This window comes from Aythya marila (assembly GCF_965140915.1).
Source record: "Aythya marila genome assembly, chromosome: 14".
In the NCBI taxonomy this organism is placed as follows: Eukaryota; Metazoa; Chordata; class Aves; order Anseriformes; family Anatidae; genus Aythya; species Aythya marila.
This window is the reverse complement of record NC_139055.1, coordinates 4,968,944-4,991,561: the sequence shown is the minus strand read 5'-3', so window position 1 is coordinate 4,991,561 and position 22,618 is coordinate 4,968,944. Positions and strand designations below refer to the sequence as shown.

The 22,618-nt window shown below is 38.2% G+C and overlaps 1 protein-coding gene across 1 annotated transcript in view; it reads left to right on the top strand.

Annotated features, from left to right (window-relative positions):
- Positions 1-22,618, top strand: part of SLIT3 (slit guidance ligand 3) — a 522,803-nt gene that overhangs the window by 283,266 nt on the left and 216,919 nt on the right. The window contains exon 7 of the mRNA XM_082771405.1: positions 11,404-11,475. Within this exon, the coding sequence (XP_082627531.1) occupies positions 11,404-11,475 (72 nt within the window). The remainder of the gene's footprint in view (positions 1-11,403; positions 11,476-22,618) is intronic.

Sequence of the window (22,618 nt, the reverse complement as noted above, 5' to 3'; positions counted from 1 at the left end):
GCTATTTTTAAGTTCCATCCAAGAACCAAGCTTACATGTTGATATTGGGTACCAATAGGGTTTTTGATGATATTTTTACTTCCAAGTACTGCAATTCAGTAAAGCATTACTACTGTTATACATTTTACCTATTTGTTTATAAATTTACTGTGTGACAGTAGTCACATTATCAATAATTATCCATTGCAGTAAGTGACATTCAGTATGTCTGTGATATAAACTCACCCTATTCTATCCTTTGTGTTAGTACCTTACATGTCCTGAGGCCAGAGAGGCATATTTTAATTTAGAAATGATGTAGGTAAGTGGAACTGGAAGCAGTGCATTCAGTTCCTGAAATTTTATAAAACCTCATTGTGCTGCTGACAGCTGTGCATCTGCAGGGTGGATGAATAAATGTATTAAAGAGTGAGGCACTCCAATACTACAGCGATCATATAAGTGCCAAAAATAGATGAATACCATTTGCTTTTGTGAATTAAATAAAGTAGTCCTACAGTTTCACGTAGGAGGAAAGCAACAGTCCGTGGTGAATATGTGGAAGATTTGTCACATATGCTCTGTGCCCTGTTCCTGCAGGATATATGGTAGTTCCACACTGATTTGGTAAAACATTGTTCAGAAAGTTAAAGATCTGCTTACAAAAACTGCACGTAGTGATCCAAACATATTGGATGCTTATGGTTTGTATGGATGTTCAAATAGGAACATTTGTTCCAAAATGCTTGTAAACATAAATCTGCAGGATGGATTGCTGTCCTTACTCTGGGTGATACACATTTCACAGATGACATAAATTTGGCTGGCTTGAAAACAATAAAACAAAATGGCTTTATTTTTGGCAACTGTGATACAGTTTGTTGTGTATTTCCGTAGCACTTTTCAAAGTATTTCAAACTTGATGTGATTGCTAGGTCCCGAAATGAGCAAGAGCAACAATATTTTTGGTTTCCATTTAATATATCAGGTCCCTTATTTGTTTTCCTTTCCTAACATCTTCTTTGGGTTTCCTTTTGATTTACTTTTCTTTAAAATTCTTTTTTTTTTTTTTTTCTTTCTAGAAATTAGTTATTTTTTCCTAACTCTTCTTGTTCTGTATATGCCCTGTTAACTCTTTGAGGCTATTGTAATGTGCAGGCAAAGGCGTTGTGGTGACTGTGTAGGTGAGTTTCACTAGTGCTCCAACTTTAGTGTAGATTTGGGCAGAGGGGTGGGTGGCAGAGGAATACAAGCCACAGAGGAATAGGCTGTGTGACACCTTCTTAAAAAGTGTCATGGGATGACTAACTTGAGCCTGGATAACTACCAGAGGAAGGTGGATGGATCTTCAAATGCTCATGTAACTGCACAATGAACATTTCATTTCTGTGGGTGAGCTTGGTCAGTGCTGATAAGGAGGAGTCACATTTAGATTGGCCTGTTCAGGACTCATGCAGACAGAAATGAGGTCTCCTCCCCCACAGGCTTCACCATGTAACAGACAGGGCAAGACAACACAATGCTCACATCTGAATCAAAAAGTTCTGCATTTGGGGAAGAAAGTTCAGCAGTTAAAGCTGAGTGAATTAGAATTTCTCACCTAAACTTGCCCATATGTTTATCCAGTATTGATTACAAGTCAGCCGCAGGTCTGACTTGCAAAATGAGGTACAGTGCTAAGAAATGACAATTAGGAAAGCACTTAAAAAACAAGGTTAAGGAAGTTGCATGTACAGCAAAGCAAATGCCAGAGAAAAAATCTCATATATTTTTCTAGTATCCATTGCTGGCAGTGCTTTATACCTTAAGAGTAGAGTTATATGATGTACTTGGATCTTCTTCCTCTTTTTCAGCAGGCATGAGATGTCCCAGAGTAAGCTGTAATCAGAGTAAGGAGTCAGAATTTGGAGCTCCATGTGGACCTCAGCCATTTAGGAGCACTTGCAAGTAGCAACCCAAATCTCTGACTTTGCTAATGCCCAGACAGGTAGACAGTGAACAAGAGAAAGCTGTAGCTAAGCCAGGAGGCTGCTTGTCTTAATGTAATTAAAAACTTATTTTTCATTGGTTATTTTTAGTGGCCTACAACACTGGTTATTTTTAGTGGCCTTTATTTATTAGAATAAAGTTCATGTCTCAAAAGCAGACGTGCTGCTGTCTGGTTAATGTAAAAGGGAAGACTGTTTGGTGGAGGCATAAAGAAGTGGTAAAAACCAACCTGGAAGCAGACTACCCCACATGCTCTTCATCATAAGTACCACTTACTTACCCTAAAATCAAAGCCCACGCCTGTATTAAAGGTGAAATGGCCTGCCCTTTGTAGCTCTGTAGGAAAGCTTCTGAGCCTATGCTAAGCAGAATCAGTACTGGAAGCCTCTACAAGAGTGTTTTAAAGCTAATGCAGCATCTTGAAATATGTATTGTTCATTGACCATGCTCCAGTGAGTACGAGATTAGTTATTATTCTGGCACTTCTTAAATGTTGAAGAACTGAGTACAACCATGACTAAATTAATAAATAGATAACAAGGCACCCAAAACTCAAAATAAGGCACTGAGACACTCAAAGCTCTTCATCCCCCTCTAGTATTAAATGGCCATTTTTGTTTTAAAGCATTGTGATGAACCAACATCTCTTACCAAAATGTTTTGTAACAGTAGTCTGGAGGTTTATTACAAAAGATCTGATTTAAAGATTTGTTGATGTGTTATTCTAAGATACTACAGTTCATAGATGTGAGATGTTCGTTGTTTGGGTATTCATCCAGCTGTTAATATTCATTTCCAAATTTAAATTAAGCCATTAAAACACAAGAATCTCTACTGTTTTGCCCAAATTTAGCAGCCACGTAACACTGTCAACACATTGCTGTGACTTCATTCACATCCCTTACTATTATTTACTCCTAATTTTGTCTGAAGATCTGGAAAACATTTTTCAAGTTATTGTATAACCGTAGGTGATAGAATTAATTTAACATAATATGTGATATTAAAGGGGCCAGATGTCTGGAGATCAAATGTCAAGATTCTTTTTTGCTCTGTCATCTCCCTAACTGTGTACAAGAGGTGCTTCTGGTGTCTGGCCCTCGAGTGAATTTACCTTCTCTTAATTGCTAAGGTCTATCACATTTGCTCTCTGCCATAGCCTCTGTCTCATCATGTAATTTTCATATTTGCTAAAAATGTCTAAGCCTCTTAAAGACACGAGAGCCCTAGTTTTCTTCTCAAAGCTGCATTTAGTAAATTATTAATGATGAGGATGTGTAAACACTCAAACATCAGATTTAACAAGATTTTTGCTAAGCACTCCTGTCAAATAGCACCTTGCTGTTACACCCACCCGTTATCCTAGCAATATATGACATACGTGGGCATTTTTAGCCCCCCTCCCTGTGCAGCTGTAGCTCTCCCAGAAGGCAGCCAGGCAGGAGGCTGGGAAGCCCTCAGTGGTGTCCAGAGCGTGGTGAGCAGCAGCCTTGTCCCTTGCATCCAGGACATCCCCTCTCCTGCACTGTGGAGTGACCGTTCCTTGCTGCTTCACTTTTTAGAATTTCCTGCAGTCCTCTGAAGCTGAGTCCTGCTGAAGCTGAGTTTTTAGAAATATTGATAGTCCCAAACAAGTTTTGTCTCTCTGACAAATGACAGCTGATATCGCATTAAAGGATGAAGCACCCTGTGTCTCTCATTTTTAAAAGTTTTGGTTCTGTAATGGATTTGTTGCTATATGGAACACACGCACAGAGTCTTTTTCAAGGAAATAAACCCCAAACCCCAGCTGCATGCTGCTATATTGATCTGCTCTAACAACTAGCCTGTGGAGGCTTGTTTTTCCTTCGAAATGAGCATGACTTATGCACTATCAGCTCCATAGAAGTAAAACCATGATGTACACGAGCCTATGTAAAGCTCGAGCCTGTGTATAATGCACATCGTGGCAGGTGCCCCAGGCAGCAGGGCCATCAGGGCTGCCTGTGGTGGCACTGTGGCGGTGTCCCTGTCCTCAGGAAGGAAGCATGGAAGCCTTTGTGTTCCCCCAGCACTGCTGGCTCACGGAAGGGAAGAGGTTTTGAGGTCTGGTCGTGAGTGATGGCCACCATCAGAGGTAACTTCCAGCCCTTATTGCAGGCCAGGGGCAGAAGGCAGCAGCTACTTATTGATCCTATTTCACCTGCAGCATTTAGGTGGATGCTTACCTTCTGCATCCCCTCTACGCCATGCTCTTACGTTTCAAAGTTCTGATTATTTAAATTAAATTTCCCCATATTTTTTTCTCTATAAGTGTCTTGGTTTCAGATTTTCCAGAGTTTCATATTAACATTTTAATGATGTGATTTCTGACTAATATTCCTAATACAATTCCCTAGTTTAGTTTGTTATCAATAGGGTGAATGATCAGTAACACCTTGGGATTAGAGCTTTTCTTTATGTGTGGTATTTGATCCTCATGAACCTGAAAATAACAACGAATAAAACAAAGGTGTAAGTAAGTGGTAACCTTCCAATAATGTAAAAACTACTACAGTAAATAACTTTCATATTCTCTAACACCCATTTTATCTTCCATTTCATTCTTCCCCTTTTCCCCTTTGGGGCGATGGCAGAGGAGAACAACAGATGGTTATCAGTCAAGAGTAACTAGGGAAACCGCAAAACCTGCCCCAATTGCTATGGAGACAGCCATTTATGTGTTTGGTATGCACTATTTGTTACATCAGCAACCAGAAATAGGTTTTTTTGTTTTAATTGTTCTAAAGCCCCTGATATTGAAAGGAAATCTTGGTTCTGTGTGTATTTATACTTGCGGCAAGAGGCAGGGCTCAACATGTTCATTTGGTACCTCAATTTTACATTAAGTTAATATCATCTCTGTTCTTTTGACAACAACATTTTGAATTGAGTTAAATTATTAAACTTATACCAAGTACTTAATACTTTCAAACAGTCTGCAGAGTAATTGTTTGTTTATAAGGAATTCCCCTCCCCGATATTCCTCCCTCCTTATTTAACAGCCTGGCAGCATGGCTCTGGGTATGACCAAAGGCTGGGAACATGACTGTGCCCGATTATTTCATGCAGACGAGTTGTTTTTGCCCAGTGCTTCCACAACAGCTTCTGGTAAAACCACGTCTCTCTTTTTTTCTTTTATTTTTCTTTCGTTTGTTCTTTTGCTCTTTCTTTCGTTCTTTTTTCGTTCTTTTTTTTTTTTTTTTTAATGGAATTTTGGAACACATAAAAATCCCAGAGGGAGATTTCAGCTGGATCACTGCAGCTCTGTCATCTGTGTTTCACACCACCAATTTACTCCACTTGGGAATTATTTTAACATTGAATTTAATGTATCAATTCCTCATATTTTGTAATACAAGAAAGCTTTTATAAAATGTTTTTAGTAATGCTTCAATAAAGAGTACAAATTGTAAATGGAAAATGCATTAAAAGCTACTTTGAAATAACTTTATATTATTTCAATTTAATTGAATTTAGTATTGGTACAGACTACCATCTACTACCACTTACAGTGCATTCATTATCAACTTAAGGATAAGTTCTTTAGCTTGGTATGTGGGGAATTCTACAGAGATGTATCGAGTGACTTTTTTATTATTATTTTTATTTTTAACATTCTCAAAGGTATGTAAGGAATGGCTTGGAGACTGGGTAATCAATGTTGTAGAGTGCCCTTCTAATTCTTACAATTTATTGAACAGCCTCTTTAATACTAGGGTATAAATATTATGGGACAGTGATTGCACAGACCCAGCAGTTTTTATTGGAATAAAAAAAAAAAAAAAAGGAAAAGGTTTAAGGAAAATGTTATTTCCAAAGGAAATTGAGCTTCCTTTGGATACTTAATTAACAAAATCCATTTTCTTCTAACAACAGTTCAATAAGTATTTACCTTCCCTTGTATTGGCTATTGAAAAATCATCTATTTTAAATATTTTTTGTAAGGCAATGCATTTAATACGGACACTTAAATGTGCGGTAGAGGATTTTATTAACCAGGAAACACTCAATCTCAGATCTATAACAGTAGTAATCTGTGATCTGTAACAGTGGAACTTCCTTAAATACGCAAGTAGTCAATGAGCATTTAATGTTAAATGTCTAAAATATAAGAACTCTGACAGGTATTTATCATGGTACCTGTCAAGGCAGGCTTTTATTTCAATATTTAACTAGGTTCTGAACAAAATATATAAAGAAGTTATTCTAATTAAACTATTATGACTGTGTAATTAAAAACTAGCTTAACATTTGATCTCTGCAGTGGCCTCAGTATTGTTTGTAACTGAAAGCAAGAAAAACAAAAATACAACCCTCTCTGCAGCAAAGTACAAATCACTGATCATAACGCTTGGTGTTGTGAAGTGCTCGGTGTTCGATACTTGGAGGATGTCTTCATGTATCTGTGTGTGGCAAATTGCAGAAAAGGCAGTGTAAGCTCTTACATATGGCATCAGGTTACTTGGTGTTATATGAATAACGATTGCCAGTAATATATAAATATAGGTTTCTAAACATTTGCTAACTTTTAATGTTAGATAATTTCAGGTTTGGAAATTTTCATTCTGAATGAATTCAATTCATTCATTATTTTATATTTATATTTTATATTCATATATTATAACAGTTTTGGATTTGGTTTAATCTTAAACCCAATATCATGATAAAAGTTACATTAGTTGTATTATTGATTTTTCTCTCTCAAATGTATTTGAAAACAAAAGTATCGTTGTGAAAAAAAAAAATCCAAATCATTTTATTTAAAGGCTTATTTGAAATGGCAAACCAATATCAACATTTTAAAATCTTATTCCTTCCAAATGTTCTTTGAAATTTAACTCTTCAGTATGATAGATAACATAGAAATCTAAATGGATAAGCCAGAGTTATAGTCTGTCAGAGGGAACTGTCTTTTAAACAGTTAACGTAGTGTCTTGACTAAGCCATAGAATTTCTTGTGATGTAAATTGGTTACGATGCAGCATTAGTTTTCATTTCATAGAAAGGTGATGTCTCCATTTTTAGCTTTAATTTTTTTTTCTTTATAACATAAATTTTAAAGACTGATGATGATCTGTTGCGTGCAATTTAGTCACATAATCTTCATGTTTTTAATAAAAACTGAGAATGGCAATGGAGTCACAGGGCAATACGTGTGGCATTATGCATTATAACTATCATAGGAAAGCTGTCTTTTTCTCCAAACAGTTTGGTACATGCTAGCATTATTTGCAAGCATTTGTCACACTTCACCTAAATCCCATATACCCACTAAATATTTTCCTTGCTCATGTGTTTTGCTCTGCTCTCTGAGGTTTTCTGGTGTTACTCTTTGTAGCTGTTAGCATTGTCTAGTTGCTAATTGCCTGTCACAGAGATCTTGGATCCCTGGAGCCTCCTGGGTGAGGTCAGAGGAGGTAATTCAATCACGCGTGTGCTGCTGGCTTTCCCAGGCGGGGATCTCAGCTCACTGACGTTGGAGCAAGAGCCCTTTTGACAACGTCACCGAGCCCAAGTCTGGTGCTTTGTGTCTAACGCATGAGGGATTCGGCACTGAAATCCAAACACGTGCTGTCACCCAAATAAAGGCCAGTGTCCATCTAACCTGGCAAAAACTTTGAAAGTTTGGTGGCATTTTTTTGTTCACACCTTTCTTATAGCTCTTATAATATGTCATTCCTACTATGCGACTATCACACAGCTCCATCTTTGCGGTTTCACTCATTGTAGAAGCCTCTCTGAACACTTTTTCAGCATGAGAACATGTATTTTCTTCAGAGGCAATTGAAACATTTGATAGTTATAGATAAAGCCTGAGATTAATGCTTTATTCTTGCAAAAGGCAGGAGCAAGCAGAGGAATAAAAGGTGACTTTGTCCATTGCAAAATTGTGTCTAAAATGTGAGTGAGTGTCATCTTAACTTTTTTTTTTTCTTTTCAACAATTGCATTACACCATTAAATGCATAACAAATTGTAATGTTGAGGAGAAAAAGATCTTTTAGAAAAAGGGTGAACATAGAAATAGAGGTGATGTTTAAATCTGAATAAATGCTTCTGTTGGCTGAGGCCAGTTTTGAAGTCAACCTGAGACTAGTGTAGCTGACCTGATCTCAGGTAATGGTGCTCATGGGGTGTGGATGCCCCGTGCAGAAGGCAGCAGGGAAAAGAAACTAGAGGAGTATAGCATGTTCTTCAAGGAAATGTACGTGCTAGCTGTTCTTGAACACTGATTTTTAAATTTTTCTAAAGTTGAATTTTTACACTCTCTGCATAGGATTAGTGTTACTCAGATAAGATGTTTTCCAAGGGGTGGTGGGTGTGTCTCTTCTGTATTGAAGAGCTGCACGCACACCATGTCTGCTTTGAGTATATGGTCTGTCTGCTAGCCCACGTCATGGGCTTTTTATTTTGTCTTCACAGATACAAAAGGATCTGTTCAACACCTATCTATGGCTTTCTGTAAGGCTGTACCTGAAGTTTCCCAAAACTTTAAACTAACACATTGTCTTGTAAGGAAGACACTGTTTAGACTTTGAATTCTCAAATTTCCAGTCTCTGCTTAACCACTCACTGGGCTTCTATGTGAATGCAAAGAAATAGAATTTCCATTTTTGCACATAGAGGAGGAGGTGAAGGGTCTTAAACACTGTCATGCTTAATTTTAAGACAACTAATAGTTGCGTTCCTTTTGGGAAGAAATTCTCATGCTCAGAGTTAAACACAGATGTGAATGTCGGGGCATGATAGATATTGGGAGACAGAAGCTGTCTGCTATCAAGAAGTGCTAAGCATGTGGAGGCCTCCCAGAGACTGTGCAGATTTAGTTTATGGGGCATGCAGAATTCAGCTGTATTGAATGTAAAGTGACATCTCTAACGAATATTTTCCAAGTTTACTGAACATCCTAAGTGCATGTCTTCTGTCGTGTCTAGAGGTTTCCCTTACGGTGGTCCTGTGCATTAATCACATGGGCTGAACTTCGTTGTTAGTGTTAGTATGACGGGACCTATGGAAATATGATTAAGATTGTCATGCTTTTTCAACGAAAATCAATCTGTGAGAGTAGCATTTTATTAAAGAAAGCAACACACCACATATGAAGCTTTTTAATAGAAGGCTTTGTGACTAGCGTGCTGGGTTTATTTGCTTGCTTTAGTGTATCTGGCAGAAAAATCAATATTATAGTGTAACTCAGATAAAAATAGGCAATATATAGTACTTCCCATAGAAGAAAAGAGAGAGGTGGTTCTCAAGTTGCTCCTGCTTTCTCTTCATCTTGCTAGTACATGCCAACTTTATGTTTAATAAAGTATGCTTAATAAAGCCAACTGAAGTGTGAAGTACTTAGTCATGCAACCGGCATTATATTTAACTCATTTGAAGCTTATTCCTCCTGAATCCACCATCTTTTTCATTTGAGCAACAAATTTTTAACAACCCACACAATTAAACATTGATCTCATAAAAAGTCACTCTACAGCCACTTTGTTTTCCCAGCAGTCAAAATTATATAGATAGTAGCATCTTTGCAGGATGGTGGGAGAGGCAGAGAGGACATAAAGAAATGTGTGTATATAGTTGTATAAATACATATATATGATACACATGAGCTGTCATGCTACAAAATATCCCTCTGGGGGATTTTAAATTCTGGTATCGGTCAGTGTAGGCAACATTGCTGGAAGTTTTGCTAAATTCAGCATCTTCTCTGAAGTTATGAGAGCTATGAGAAACCTTAGCTGCCTTTATGCTTGCTAAGCTTTTTAGTAGACCTTATAGTCTGTATGTACTTTCATGTACTTAAAATGGTAAAGAAAATGATGTTCATTGACAGCAGACCAAGGATAACTTTCCTGTAGTCTTCAGACACAACCATATCTTATATATTCAGTGTTAGTAGATTAAATTCAATCTGTATAGGGATGTGTAAAGATTATATCCAACATGGCTATTTTTAAACCTTTAGATTGCCTTGTGCTTTTTACCCCAAAAGAGATTTCTGTTTATTTTCATTGTTTTGTAATTATACTGTAGGGCTCTGCCTGTGCTTTGCTGTTGTGCAGCAAGAAAGTTGTTGTGATGAATGTTTATGTAGTCCAAAGTTAACGTACAGCAAATTGGAAGAAGTTGGCAAAACTATGGAGATATGTTATGTATATGTGTAATATAGTTGCTACCTGCGTATGTATAGTTATTATTTTGTAACAGCAACTAGAAACTGCAGTGCAATCTCTGTATCTTTGTTCATGATACTTTACACAAACAGGACAAATGATCCCAGCCTCACCAATCTGAAGTTTATACTAAGCAAATCACAGATACGGAATCAGGAGCTTGCATAATGTGTATGTGTATGTGTGTGTATATGTGTATATATATATATATATATATATATATATATGTATATACTATGAAGTGCAGACATTGTACTTATACATTAGTAGGTATGTAATTGTATTTCTTTAAGTGTAAAATTTAAGGGATCACATGTTAAAAAAATGTAATTGCTGAATTTTAAATTACAACTTACAATTTTAATTTTCTAAGCAAGAAAGGCAGATGTAGCTGTACTGCTGTATCCACATATATTGTGAAATATATTTAAATTGTGTGTACGTAGGGAAACAAATGAGAGAACTCCACATTCCAAATATTAAATTACACATTTTGAAGCAGAATAGTGTTTTAAGTGTATGTGCGTATAATGCTTCCTGTCGCTGGGCTGCTCTCCCTGATGGAGTTAGACAGACCCTGCATTTAGTCAGAAATCTTTCAATAGAATGGGCTACCAGATGGGACCAGTAACAATGCAGAGAGGCATCGAACCACCACAGACATTTGGTGCTTAGAATAATAAAAAGACTATAAAATTAGATTAGTTGAGTCTAATTTGGAATTGGTATATTCCCTATGCACTCTCACAGCTCTCAGGCAGATAAAGCCTGGAGATTTAGTACTGTCAGGACAGAGGACTCCAACTTCCAGTAAAAGAAGAAAAGGCATTCTGGGAGGTCACGGAGGGCAGCGCAGTGACCTCCAATGATTTACAGGCCTTTAGCTTAATGAAATTGTTTCAGTGACATGACGGTAAAAGCTCATAATGGATTGGATGCCCTAATGTAATGAAATTACTCCCTTCTGCCTTTAAAAAAAAAAAAAAAAAAAAAAAAAAGGCGCAATTAATATTTACTGAGACCTGACAGGCTTCAGTGTGCGGTAGCGTGCAGCGCTGTCAGCCAGCAGTGCCAGAGCCGGAGCAGCGTGGCAGGCTAAGCAGCCCTGCGCCGGGGCGGTGAGCAGGCAACGCGAGGGGGTGGAGGGACCCCTCGGGGCCGGGGAAGCCCCCCACCTGCTCTCCAAGGCAGCTCTGCCCGCACCAGCCAGCCTTCATCCTCTCCCTTCCTTTCTGCAGGCAACTGGACAACAACCAGATCAGCTGCATCGAAGATGGAGCCTTCCGAGCCCTGCGCGACCTGGAGATCCTGTGAGTTGACTTGGCGCTTTGCTGGGGTGGCGGGGGGTGCTTCTCCCCGGGCTGCAGTGCCGGGGGGATCCGGGGGCTTAATCCGCTGCCCTCCCGCTGGTGGGATAGGTAGCGGAGTGAAATGTCACGCTAATTAAACCACAGTAGCCGACTTGTCTGTTACCGCTCCCGAGGAGCGGGGAAATCGCTGCTCTCGCTGCTGCATGGAGCAGATGGGGTTCGGCAGTATGCAAAGAGCGTGCGATGGGCACTCGGCAGCCAACAGCAGCCCGGCTCTGCGCAATGTCGGGTAGCGGACGGGTAACAGGTTTGGAGGGAGCAACGTTACGAGGTATCTGACAACTGACCTAGACAAAAAGCTGTTTAAAAGGTGTTTGGTATGTAAGAGGGAGGAGAGACGGGGGCTTGGCAGGATTGTTCAGTGCAGTCATTGGCTTTTGGGGAGGATCCTGCTCCGAGGGCTGAAATAACACCACGTTGTACTCTTCCAGTGCCACAAACTTTACACATTGGCTGTTAAAGCTGCAGCACAGGTGATTTAAAAAAAAAAAAAAAAAGACAGTGGAATCTGACTGTAACAGAGAAAAACTGCTTTAGATATAGAGCACTGCTGTTGTAATGTAAAATCCGGTATTACCTAGAACTCAGTATCAGAGCAAATAATTTCCTTATTACTAACAGGTACTTGTTCACATAAAGAGACCTCTTCTGGAACATAGTTTGACCATATGAACTGGTATAAAGCTTTTCCTGTTACTTGAAAGTTAATACTGCAGAGCTGCAAGCATTAATACATCTGAAAGCACTCGGTCCTATGTCAGAAAGGAATGGTGGCAGCGGATTCAGGGGACAGGAACACTCCTGAATTCAGACTCTTCACATCTGGAGTGAAGTTAATGTGGATGGAGCACTGCAGGTCTACACCTAAATACAGTAGTGAAGGCCCGCTCAGACTGCTGACAAGGTTGCCCTCAAGTTCAGTGGTATGAAACAGCAAATGGTAGGTGGTTAAAGGCTGCACCTGCCTCGTGCAGCCCTGGCAGCTGCAGATTCATCAGACTCAATGCATTGCCTTCAGCGTCTGAGAACGGGCGATACAACAGGCTTTACAAATGGCAATGTGCCATAAACCAAAGTTGTGGTTTTTTTTTTAATATGCATGTGATAATACTGTGAAGTTTTCCCCAAGGGCTGTAGCCACCTTGGACTGATGCTCAAAGGATTTTTGCCGTTGGAGGCAGCAGAAGCAAGTTCTGTCTGCTGAGAGACCTAGGAGTAGTGTCTGTGCATGTCTGTCTGTCATAATCATCCAAAACAGCCGTGGTCCCTCTCCCTCCCAAGCTGGGACGTTGTTATTGATCATACACTGTGTGTTGCTCACATTGAGCTAACAGAGGTATCTGAAGAGTTTCTTACATCAGAGCTTACATTATCAAGTATTGTTTGAATTCTATGTAAATAGTCCTTTCAAGGAAAAGCAGTGAGTTGCCACTATAAAGTTTTACTTGTCTGTGTGGTGAAAGAGTCCACTGTGTGGTGGAAAAAAAGGAAGAAAGGGGAAAAAAAAAAACAGAACTATATGTTCTCTGCAGTGGGAGAATCAGTCCTTCACTGACACTAGACTGTGCTATAGCTTCTGATACAGTAGACTGGACATAAATGAAACCTTTTTTTTTTTTTTTTTTGTAATATACCAAGTTCTGCAGGCTCTGAAAAAACTGCTGAATATGCATTCCTTTTCCCCAGGATGTTGAATTAGTTTAGTGGTTAATTCTACACTAGGTATTTGTGGGTGGGAGAAGAGGAAAATTTCTTTCCACTGTATAAAGTACATCTTATTAAATTCTTTAATGCATTTTTAATTTTCATCACAGACATACTGCTACAAGACATATCAATCCTAATTCTAAAAAAAAAATAGAAAATAGGATTGATAATATCTATTTCTAAAGTTAGTTTTCTCTCACTCATGAAATTTGAGTTGTATACTTCAAACTTCATTTGATTTTTTTTCTTCAAAGAATGTTTTAGCATTTAAATATCTAACAGAATACGTTTGCTAAATGCCCCATGGGATATCATAGCTTTAGTTGTAAAGCAGTCATAAATGTAAAAAAGAAAAAAAAAAAAGTTAAATCAATTTTAACCATCAAAGAATATTATCAAGTAAAACCAAAGGACTTCAAGATAACATTTCAGAGCGGAGTTCGCCACTGTATATTTTATGCAGATAGATATACTTATATATTTTAACTCATAGTGCAATATGTAGAAAATATTTAATGATTCTGGGGAAAAAAAAAAAAAAAAAAAAAAAAAAAAACAAGAAGTAATTGTCTGTTTGAACAGATTGCAAATGAACCAGATTATTTACTTCTTTAACTTACTGATATCTTGTGACCTCTTTGATATCAAACATTTACATTTCTGCATCTTTTCTCTACCTACCTGTCTGTCTACAGAATTCTAAATTTCTGTAGATTACTTGGGGCAGAGACAAAATGCTTAGTGGTACCATAAAAACATTTTGGTTTCTGGATTGCATTCTTCATTCAACCTGAATTCATCAAAAAATATGACTGTAAGGAGTTTGGTGATTTGGTAGATGTAGGAATGGAAGGAAATTGTGCAATTATCCTTCAAATCACAGAGCACTCCATGGTCCGTGTTATTTATTTCTGCTTGTCAAGCAAGCTGTCTTCATTTACTGCTTTTATTTTATTTTTAAAAGTGATAAGTTTCTATTCCAACAAACAGCACTGAAGCAGAGATGAAAATATTACTGGAATTCATTACTAATGTCAGTCCTTTAAACAGCGCACTGAGCTGCTAACTTCATATGGAGCTTCAATCAGACCCAGGCACTGACTGTGGCTCCCAGTACCAGCAGTCTTTTGATCACATCTCTGTGTATGAGCTTCAGTGTTTCAGGGGCCCCAAAAGGTGCCCCTGATCCTGTGATCTGACCTCTGTAGACCATAATACAGATGCACAGTGCTGCTGGTGACTGCGAGTTTGGATTAAAAAGCTGTGAAAATGTTGCAAACTCAGTGCTTTGGTGCCTTCTGTTGATTGTCTTTGCCCCTGCAGCAAGGTGAAGATAATGTCTGAGAAATGATGCACGACTGACAGCTTACTTAAGCATCGTTTCTTTGTAGCTTTGGATTGAAGCTGCTTTTGTTCATTTTTGCATCAGACTTTCTGTACTGCTTCCCCTAAAGATTTGTTTCTGTTGACAAGGTAGGGTTTTTCTTGTTGATGTCCCTCTTTTCCCTCCTTTTGTAAGATGGTAAAACATACTTTCTTGGGTTTGTTCTTGCATTCCAAGAGATAGAAAGGTGTGTGCAACCACTAATATAGCAATAGCATGTAGCAGTGTCATGTATTTTTAAAGGAGCGACTCAAGTTATTAATTAACTTATTACCTGTTGGAATAGCAATGTGCAGAAAAGTTGAAATAATTGGTGAGAAACTTTCACGAACCGTTGTTTTTAGTAGAAGGTTTTCTGCTCTGTTTAATTTTTAGTTGTGTCCTCTGGCAATACCTGGCAATAACAGTGTTATTGAGAAATATTTATTACTGTAGCTGTAAGCGAGTTACGATAATTTACCAAAAAAAAAAAAAAAAAAAAGATAAAACCTTCAAAATAATTGTCCACTATTCCCTATGGGGTGTGGCAATAAGACATACCCGTTATAGATTACAAATGTGTTACACCATAGCTTCATATCCAAATGTTCAACCGTGCAATGCATTGGAGATAAAACTAATTCAGAGCTCAGAATTTCACCCTCAGTCTCATTGGATATATAAATAAAAGGAATTAATTTCAAGATGATTCGAAAAGCCCAGTCGAACTGGATAAACCATTATGATTGAGCAAATGATCATGCTGCTGTCATTAGTCTGTTAAGTGTTGAACAATACTTAATTCTTAGGATCCATTTCTCAGCAAGATACAGAACTCAATGTAGCAAATATATGTATTTATTTATTTGTTTGTTTGTTTGTTTGTTTCTAATGGAATAGGTTGGAAACAGTGTGGTGACATGGTAGTAGTGCCATGTGGACAGGATAGAAAGAATTATGAGTCATTGTTGGCAACTTACCTGGAGCATTTTCCTTGTTTAACATTGAAAAGCTGCTTTTCCTCCTACTTTAAGATGATAGCTAATAGAGACGGGAGCTTGAACATCTTTTATTCATTGCTTTTTTTTTTTTCTGAGGAAAAAAATAATTCTAAACCAAAAAATATTATTGAATCAAGAGCTAATATGAAGACGATTGTTGATATAATTTTATTAAAGAAGATAAATGTGTTCTTGCTTTACAGATCTAGTACTGAAAATCTAGTATTAGGGTTTGCTTGTTAATTGTGTTAGTTGTAGGTCTTACAAATCTCACAGCCTTAAAAAAATCCTCTTTCCTGAGCTTCACCTGCTTTTTGATATGAATGAGCACTGACTGCCATTAAGAGTCTAGCACCAAAATATGCATGCAGGAATCCGCCATTCAACTCTGAGCACTCTAGTGTGAAAAATCATGATAATTCATGCACAAGTAATACTGAAGAAGTACAAGCACAGTCACCCAAATATCCTCAACAGTTTGAAATCATAACTTTAATTCCAAATGAGCCCTAAATATTTTATCTTAAAAAAGAAAAAAAAGTAAGAATAAATGAAAACACTCCACCCTTCCATCTCTGAAATCTTAACATAAAAATAATAATAGTTGAAACCAGAAACTGCAATTGCTATATCAGCATTTGAGTATATCCTTTTTTCCACAAAGTGCTTCTGTCTTGTTTGTTGAATGCTTCCGCGATAAATGTCCAGGAGCATGCAGTGCTACGTGCTGTTTTCTTTCAAACTCTGATGCAGCACCAAATTGTGTTGTGCGAGATACATCTGATCTGCCAGGCCAGTGGCAGTCTGCATCCCCCAGTTCTTCTGCATGTTGGGTAAAGCATCCGTTCCTAGCAAGTATTTTACAAATGCACTATGGTTACTCATGCTTTAATTTTACAATCCCATGCATTCGTCTTATAAAGGATTGAGTTTCATAAAAATTTTAGTAATATTTGGAATTTCACACAGAGTTGCCATGGATGCATGAGCTTATAATACACTGGGTTTTTTTGTCCTAACAAACTTTTAAGAACTTTTATGAAAGTTAATTGTTATTTTCTGTTACAGACGGGATATAATTGTTTCCTATGGTTGTCATCTGTATGCTGAACATCCAGTTACATGATCAGTTTTGCTTATTTGCAAAATGCTATTCTGGGCATGTCTTCACTAGATAGAAGATTTTTATTTGCCTTCCCAACCTGGAGAGTCAGGGAGCTAAAGTCATGACATAATTTTAAATATATGAGATGTCATAGCTTAATGAAAGCCTGAAAATGCCACACAAATGTGATTTCCTCCTCTATTTTGCTGGAAATTATGATAGGTTGAGGGCAATCAGGATCAAATTTGAACTCCGTAAATTCCTATAACTGATACCAAAATACCTAAATACAATAATGAAAATGAGATTTCTACTAAAAACGTTGTACATAGCTGCTTTAAATATGTATTATTACTTATTTACATAAGTATTAACTTGAGTACATTAAAATTAGAATGATTAACCTTTTTATTTTTTAATCCTGAGGCTATATGTTAGTTTAAATGTATGTAAATTAATAAAAAATAGTTAAAAATCTTTAGTTATTTCATCAGTCAGCATGTGCATAGTGTGTGTGCGATAAAAACAAAACTGGAGTAGTTATTGGCAGCGTATGAGTAATTGAATTGTCTACCCAGTAGTTGAAATCCCCAAAACAGGGAACACAGCTTGGATTTTCTAAAAGTATCCCCATTTTCTGTGCACATTTTCTGTGCTCCCAAATACTGCTGTTACTCTTTTAAGTTTTCTGTTATATAAATCAGTTGGCAATGAGAAAGGCCTTTTTTCTGGAGAACTTTTTAGAGAGCTACTGCACCCCAATGGACCCTGATGAAATTAAATAAATAGCTTGAATAGACAGAGGAAAGATGGGGTACTCACACAGTTGCTTGATAAGGAATGTTTTTATTTGCTGACATATTTCCGTGGGAGATCTGGCATCACTGCTCAAGATAGGGAAATGAAATCCGAGATAACCTCTGTTCTACAACTTATTACAAAATGTGAGGTTGGAAGTACAGCATGGTGAAAGGAACACTATCCAGATGGCACCATGGTGACAGGCTTTATATCAAAGACCAGCTGAGATAAAATAAGAGCAGGCAATTGAGGCCCTCTGAAAATCACTGATGCCTGTTACAGATGTAATGTAACTCTGTCTTTATGGGGGGGGGAATATATTTGCATAAATTCATTGATCAATGATTTTTCTAATTCTGCAGTGTTCCAGGCATGTCCCAGCAAATTGATGAACATTTCTATCAGTCCTCAGTGTGGGTGCCATATTATATATTGAGAAAATGTTTTTTTCTCTCCTGGAACATATGCAGTATTTGAATCCTGTGCTCATTTTCCTCTCTAGCTCCCATTAGGTTGGAGTTGTTTTGTTTTTTTTTTCCTTTAAGAATAGCCTGGAGCCCTGCAGGCTGCAGAACTTATCAAGATAAGAGCAGCGCCAGGTTAGAATTATTAGTTTCATGAATCACTGACCAATGTGCTTTTTGAGAAAGCCCAGGTTTACAGCTTGCATAGTGCAAGTCCTTTACTGGTGCTGCAGTCACTGCACTGAGAGCCTCCGAAGTCAAAACTCCCTGAGACACAGGGATTTCTGGCAAACATTTTTTCCATGGTATTAATTGTTTCATTTGTATGCTCTGCTCATCTTGTGACCTGGCCTACCTCCCCTTTGACTAATATAGTTTCTTTGTCAGTAATATAGAAGATGTAGAACAAGCATTTTGCCTGTTGAAAGTCAAATGAATGTGAATGACTTGATCCTGGGGACACTCAACTGTATATTTAATGCAGACATACAGCTGAACACCTTATCCAAAAGCTAAGCTGAAGGCTGAGATGGGAATAAAGCTCCTTGCAGATGAAGTTGAGCTGATGATGGAGTTACGAGGGGAAGTAATACGTTCAAAGTAGATGAGTAGTCACTTTATGCCATAATTCACAATTTACTGTGTGACTCCCCAGACAAGCTGGATGTAATCCCACTGGCATTAATAAAGTCTTTTTTGGTTGGGAGAGGAGGCTGCATGATTGTGTGGAAGAGGCTTTGGTGTTATCAACACCCAATACGCCAGGAAGTCCTCAGCCCTACTGTGACACCAAGTCCAAAGCTGGCAGTGAATGCAGCAACTGCCGCTGACTCTGGGGTCAATCACCACAATGCCAATTTAAAACAAAAATTCAAAGCATATAGATTGCCACTTTTCCTTTGCATGCAGTTAAAGGTATTGTTTATGGTCTATAGGCGTATCAATAGTTTGCCTTTTTCAGAGGCTGCATTCACCTCTCCGTTGTGCTGGTAGAACAACAGAGAGGCTCGGAGCTGTAGTCAATCCTTACAGAAGGGAGAGCTCAAACACCTGGTTTCTCTGGAAATAAAAGTTACAATTGACATGAGAGCTCTGTGTATGAGAATTGTTGGTGTGCCACATCAAGCATTGTGTCAGATATTTAACCTTGATCTGTAGTTGCTGGGATCAGGGTACTATTATCAGCATTTTCCAACATTTTTAGCTTGGACAATAATATTGTATCTGTGATGAATTTGAAATCAAAACAGTATGATGTAGATATTTGGCTTGAAAATGAAGTAGATAATTACATTTACACCTAAACAAATGCATATGCAGAAGCTTCTTATCTAAAATCCAATAGTGTATTTTTTCTGCTATTCACAAGGTTATGCATAAAATACAAGAATATATTTTGGGTGCCTAACACAGACAAGTTAAAAGAACGTATGTTTTAATTAGACCTTTATGCTATGACGAAACACATGAAAAATAATTACAAAGACTTTAAAAAGAAAGGTATATGATTAGTGTAAATTACACTTTCTTTACATACCATATCCAGTTCTGTTTAACAAACAAGAACATTTAAGAGCTGCATTAAGGAAAGAAATGTAGAATGATTTTAAAGTAATTTCAAGTCAAATAATCACAATTTCTATGTTAATTTTGTTATCATAAATGAAGCAATTTCATGTTAACTGGTCTGATGCTTTTAAACCTGAATTGTATTTCTTGAGGGGGTGGATAGGCTGAAGGCTTTGTTTCAGTATGCGCAGATGATGGCTGGCCATGTTGTGGTCATCTGCAGATCCTTAGTAGCAAGATATTTTAAAAGGTTGTATGTTTGGTTATCCAGAAACCTTTGTTGTAATGTAGCATGTTGCTCTTGCATATGTTAGAGATATCACAGAAAATAGCTTGAAAGAGCATCAAATGAAGCGGCCAAATAAAGCCACTGAAGGAAATAAAGAACACTACTGCCAGTAATTTTTAAAAAATTGCACATATCCCTCGTCTTCATGGTGCTAGAGGGTGGGAGAAATCTGTGGTTTGCAGATGCCAGACAGGCTGAGATGGGGATTTGCTTGAGGGTAAAACAATAGAGAATGTTGTGGAAGACAGGTCGATGGCTGCGATGAAGGGATATAAGAGCATGCACTGAACAAGGTCTTTGTTCACCAGATTGGTAATTTAGATTTGTTTTCGCCTCTTTTGCCATTAGAATCTTAGATTGTGTGTGTCACCGAAAGTGCTTTTTTGGTGGTGGTCTAGGGAAAAAGGAGGGTGGAAAGGCAGATCTTGTTCGTGGCTTTCAGCTTTGGACTTGGCTACTGCGATCGATAAATTGCCGCATTGCAGCATCTCTGCGACGATGCCTGAAGGCCGTTGAGAAGCCCCCGTTGGTGCAAGAGGAGGCTGTAGGCTGGGCGGGCTCTGGGAGGGGGTAGTCCGCTCCGCACACCCGAGCTTCTGACTGGCTCCTTGGGCAATTTCAGCGGTGTCTTAAAAGGGTTGGGTCCATTTCATCTGCGAGACACCCTGTCTTCCCATCCACGGCTAGGGCGTTAGAAAGCAGGTGAGGTGCTTCAGCTAATACTTAGTGTGAAGCAGTTAGGACAGACCATCCACAATGGCAGTTATATTTTATTTGCTAGGGGTACAGATATTACAGGTGAACAGTCAAATATGGAGAACAATTGACTCCTTTTATGTAGCTGCTTCTTGCGCTCGTAGAATATTCCTGAACAAACCGTGAGTGCTTCAAATTTTTCTTCGTGTATATTTTATCTGGCACGTTTTCACTCTGGACTGAACACAAATGAAACACTGTGAGTATTTGATATTCAAATGGTTATGATTTTTTAGCTTTATTGCATATGCATGCATGAATATAAGCAGGTATCGCTGCTTCTCATGGGCAAGTGGTGTTTGGGAGAAATTTAAAAATGGGAAAGGAAGGTGTTTTTAAACATATTGACTATTTTCCTGTGCGATCCATGCAAGTGCTGTCTAATGTATTATTAAAATAAAACTTGATGTTTAATTCCTGATGGAAAGCAGATCCCTTTCCAGCTTCAGCAAGAAACACGTAATTGCCCTTGTCCAGGAACTATGTGTTGGCTTTCTTTTTTTCAAAATAATTATTTTTTCTATAAAAGGTAATTTTTCTTGAAAAATGTTCATACATGCCGGTCTAAGTTCACAGAATGCGTATATCACACGTTCCCTATCATTCATGCAGATTTATATTAGACTGTGCATTAACCTTGACTTAGAACATGTATGAATTGCAAGTAGGGGCATCACGTACTTTTAGAATCTAAAATTATTTTGCAAATATTTGTCTGCATCTCTTGTGCTTTGGGGAGGGCTTTTTGGTGATAGAGGCTCAACTTCCCTCTTTACAAGGTTTGCTTCTTTTCTTCTTCTGTCTGCTGTCCAAAGTGGAGATTGCCTTTGCAGATCCTTGCTGTGCCGTGCCCTTTGCCATATTACCAGTGCTATTAAAAATGTCCTCCTGCTGCACTCTCAGTGGGAATCCCAATGGTATTGGGAACTGAGGGGCAGCCAAGGTGCTGGGCTCCTGAAATTAGGGGGGCTGCTCTGGCAAGGGGAATGATGGGTGTAATTTTGCCTGCAGTACCTGTTAGATTTGCCATTGGAGGGAAACAGAAACAAGGGGTTCTGGCAGCCCACGCTCCACGTATTCCAGTCGCCTGCTTTCTAAAAGGCTTTTATTAAACCTTTTGCACTGACACCCAGACACTGGCTAAACTGCTAACAGGGCCATTTCTGTTCATTGTTATGTTTCTGCCTCACAAGCAGCTGCCATGCTTCACACCTGAGTTTGCCAGCTCGTCCCTCCTTTGGTCCTAGCGGTCACTGTGGGACTTGCAGGAATCTGCAGTCCCGCAGGCAGTGTCGCATTGCGGCAGTCGATGAAGTGGCACCAGGCTGGCACAGGGTGAGTGCCACTTCATCCAATGTTGTAACACAGCCCCTTTCAATGAATACAGAAGTCCTTTTTTAATTTGTTATTCTTTTTCTTTCTTTTTTTTTTTTTTTTTTGTCACTTTTTCTACATCTGAAAAGACAGCCAACTTAGGTGCATCACTTGGAATGTCTTTTCAGGTCTGGGTATGCCAGAAAATGATATGTTAATTATAGTAGTTTATAAGTTCTTTATTTAATTTCAGAAGAATTATACTGTTCCTTTCTAATTCATATTTAATAAGTTTATTTAGAATTTATTTTGGTGGAGGTCCTGAAAGGAAACCACAGCACTCAGCTAACTCAGCGCTGAAACCTTTTACCTTGATCTTGGAAATCTGTATCATGAAAGGCATTTCATCTTGAGCAAATGGCAGAAGTTGCTTGCTCCTTTCAAATTATAGGGTTGAACAGTGTTAGTTTGAATTGGACTGTTTCTATAAGGCTTCTCTAGCATCAGAAAGGACTAAACAGAAGCAACTGTTCAGGCAGGAAGCTACAAAATCCATTTTATTTTGCTAAAGTGCTGATGCATAAAATTCTGCCTTGTTGATTCTTTTTCATCCTTTCCATAAATACACTCCAGTGGGCTTTCAAACCTCCGTATACATAGAAAACCCAATCCAGTTTCCATCGATTTTGACACTGAATCTACAAACTATAGTAT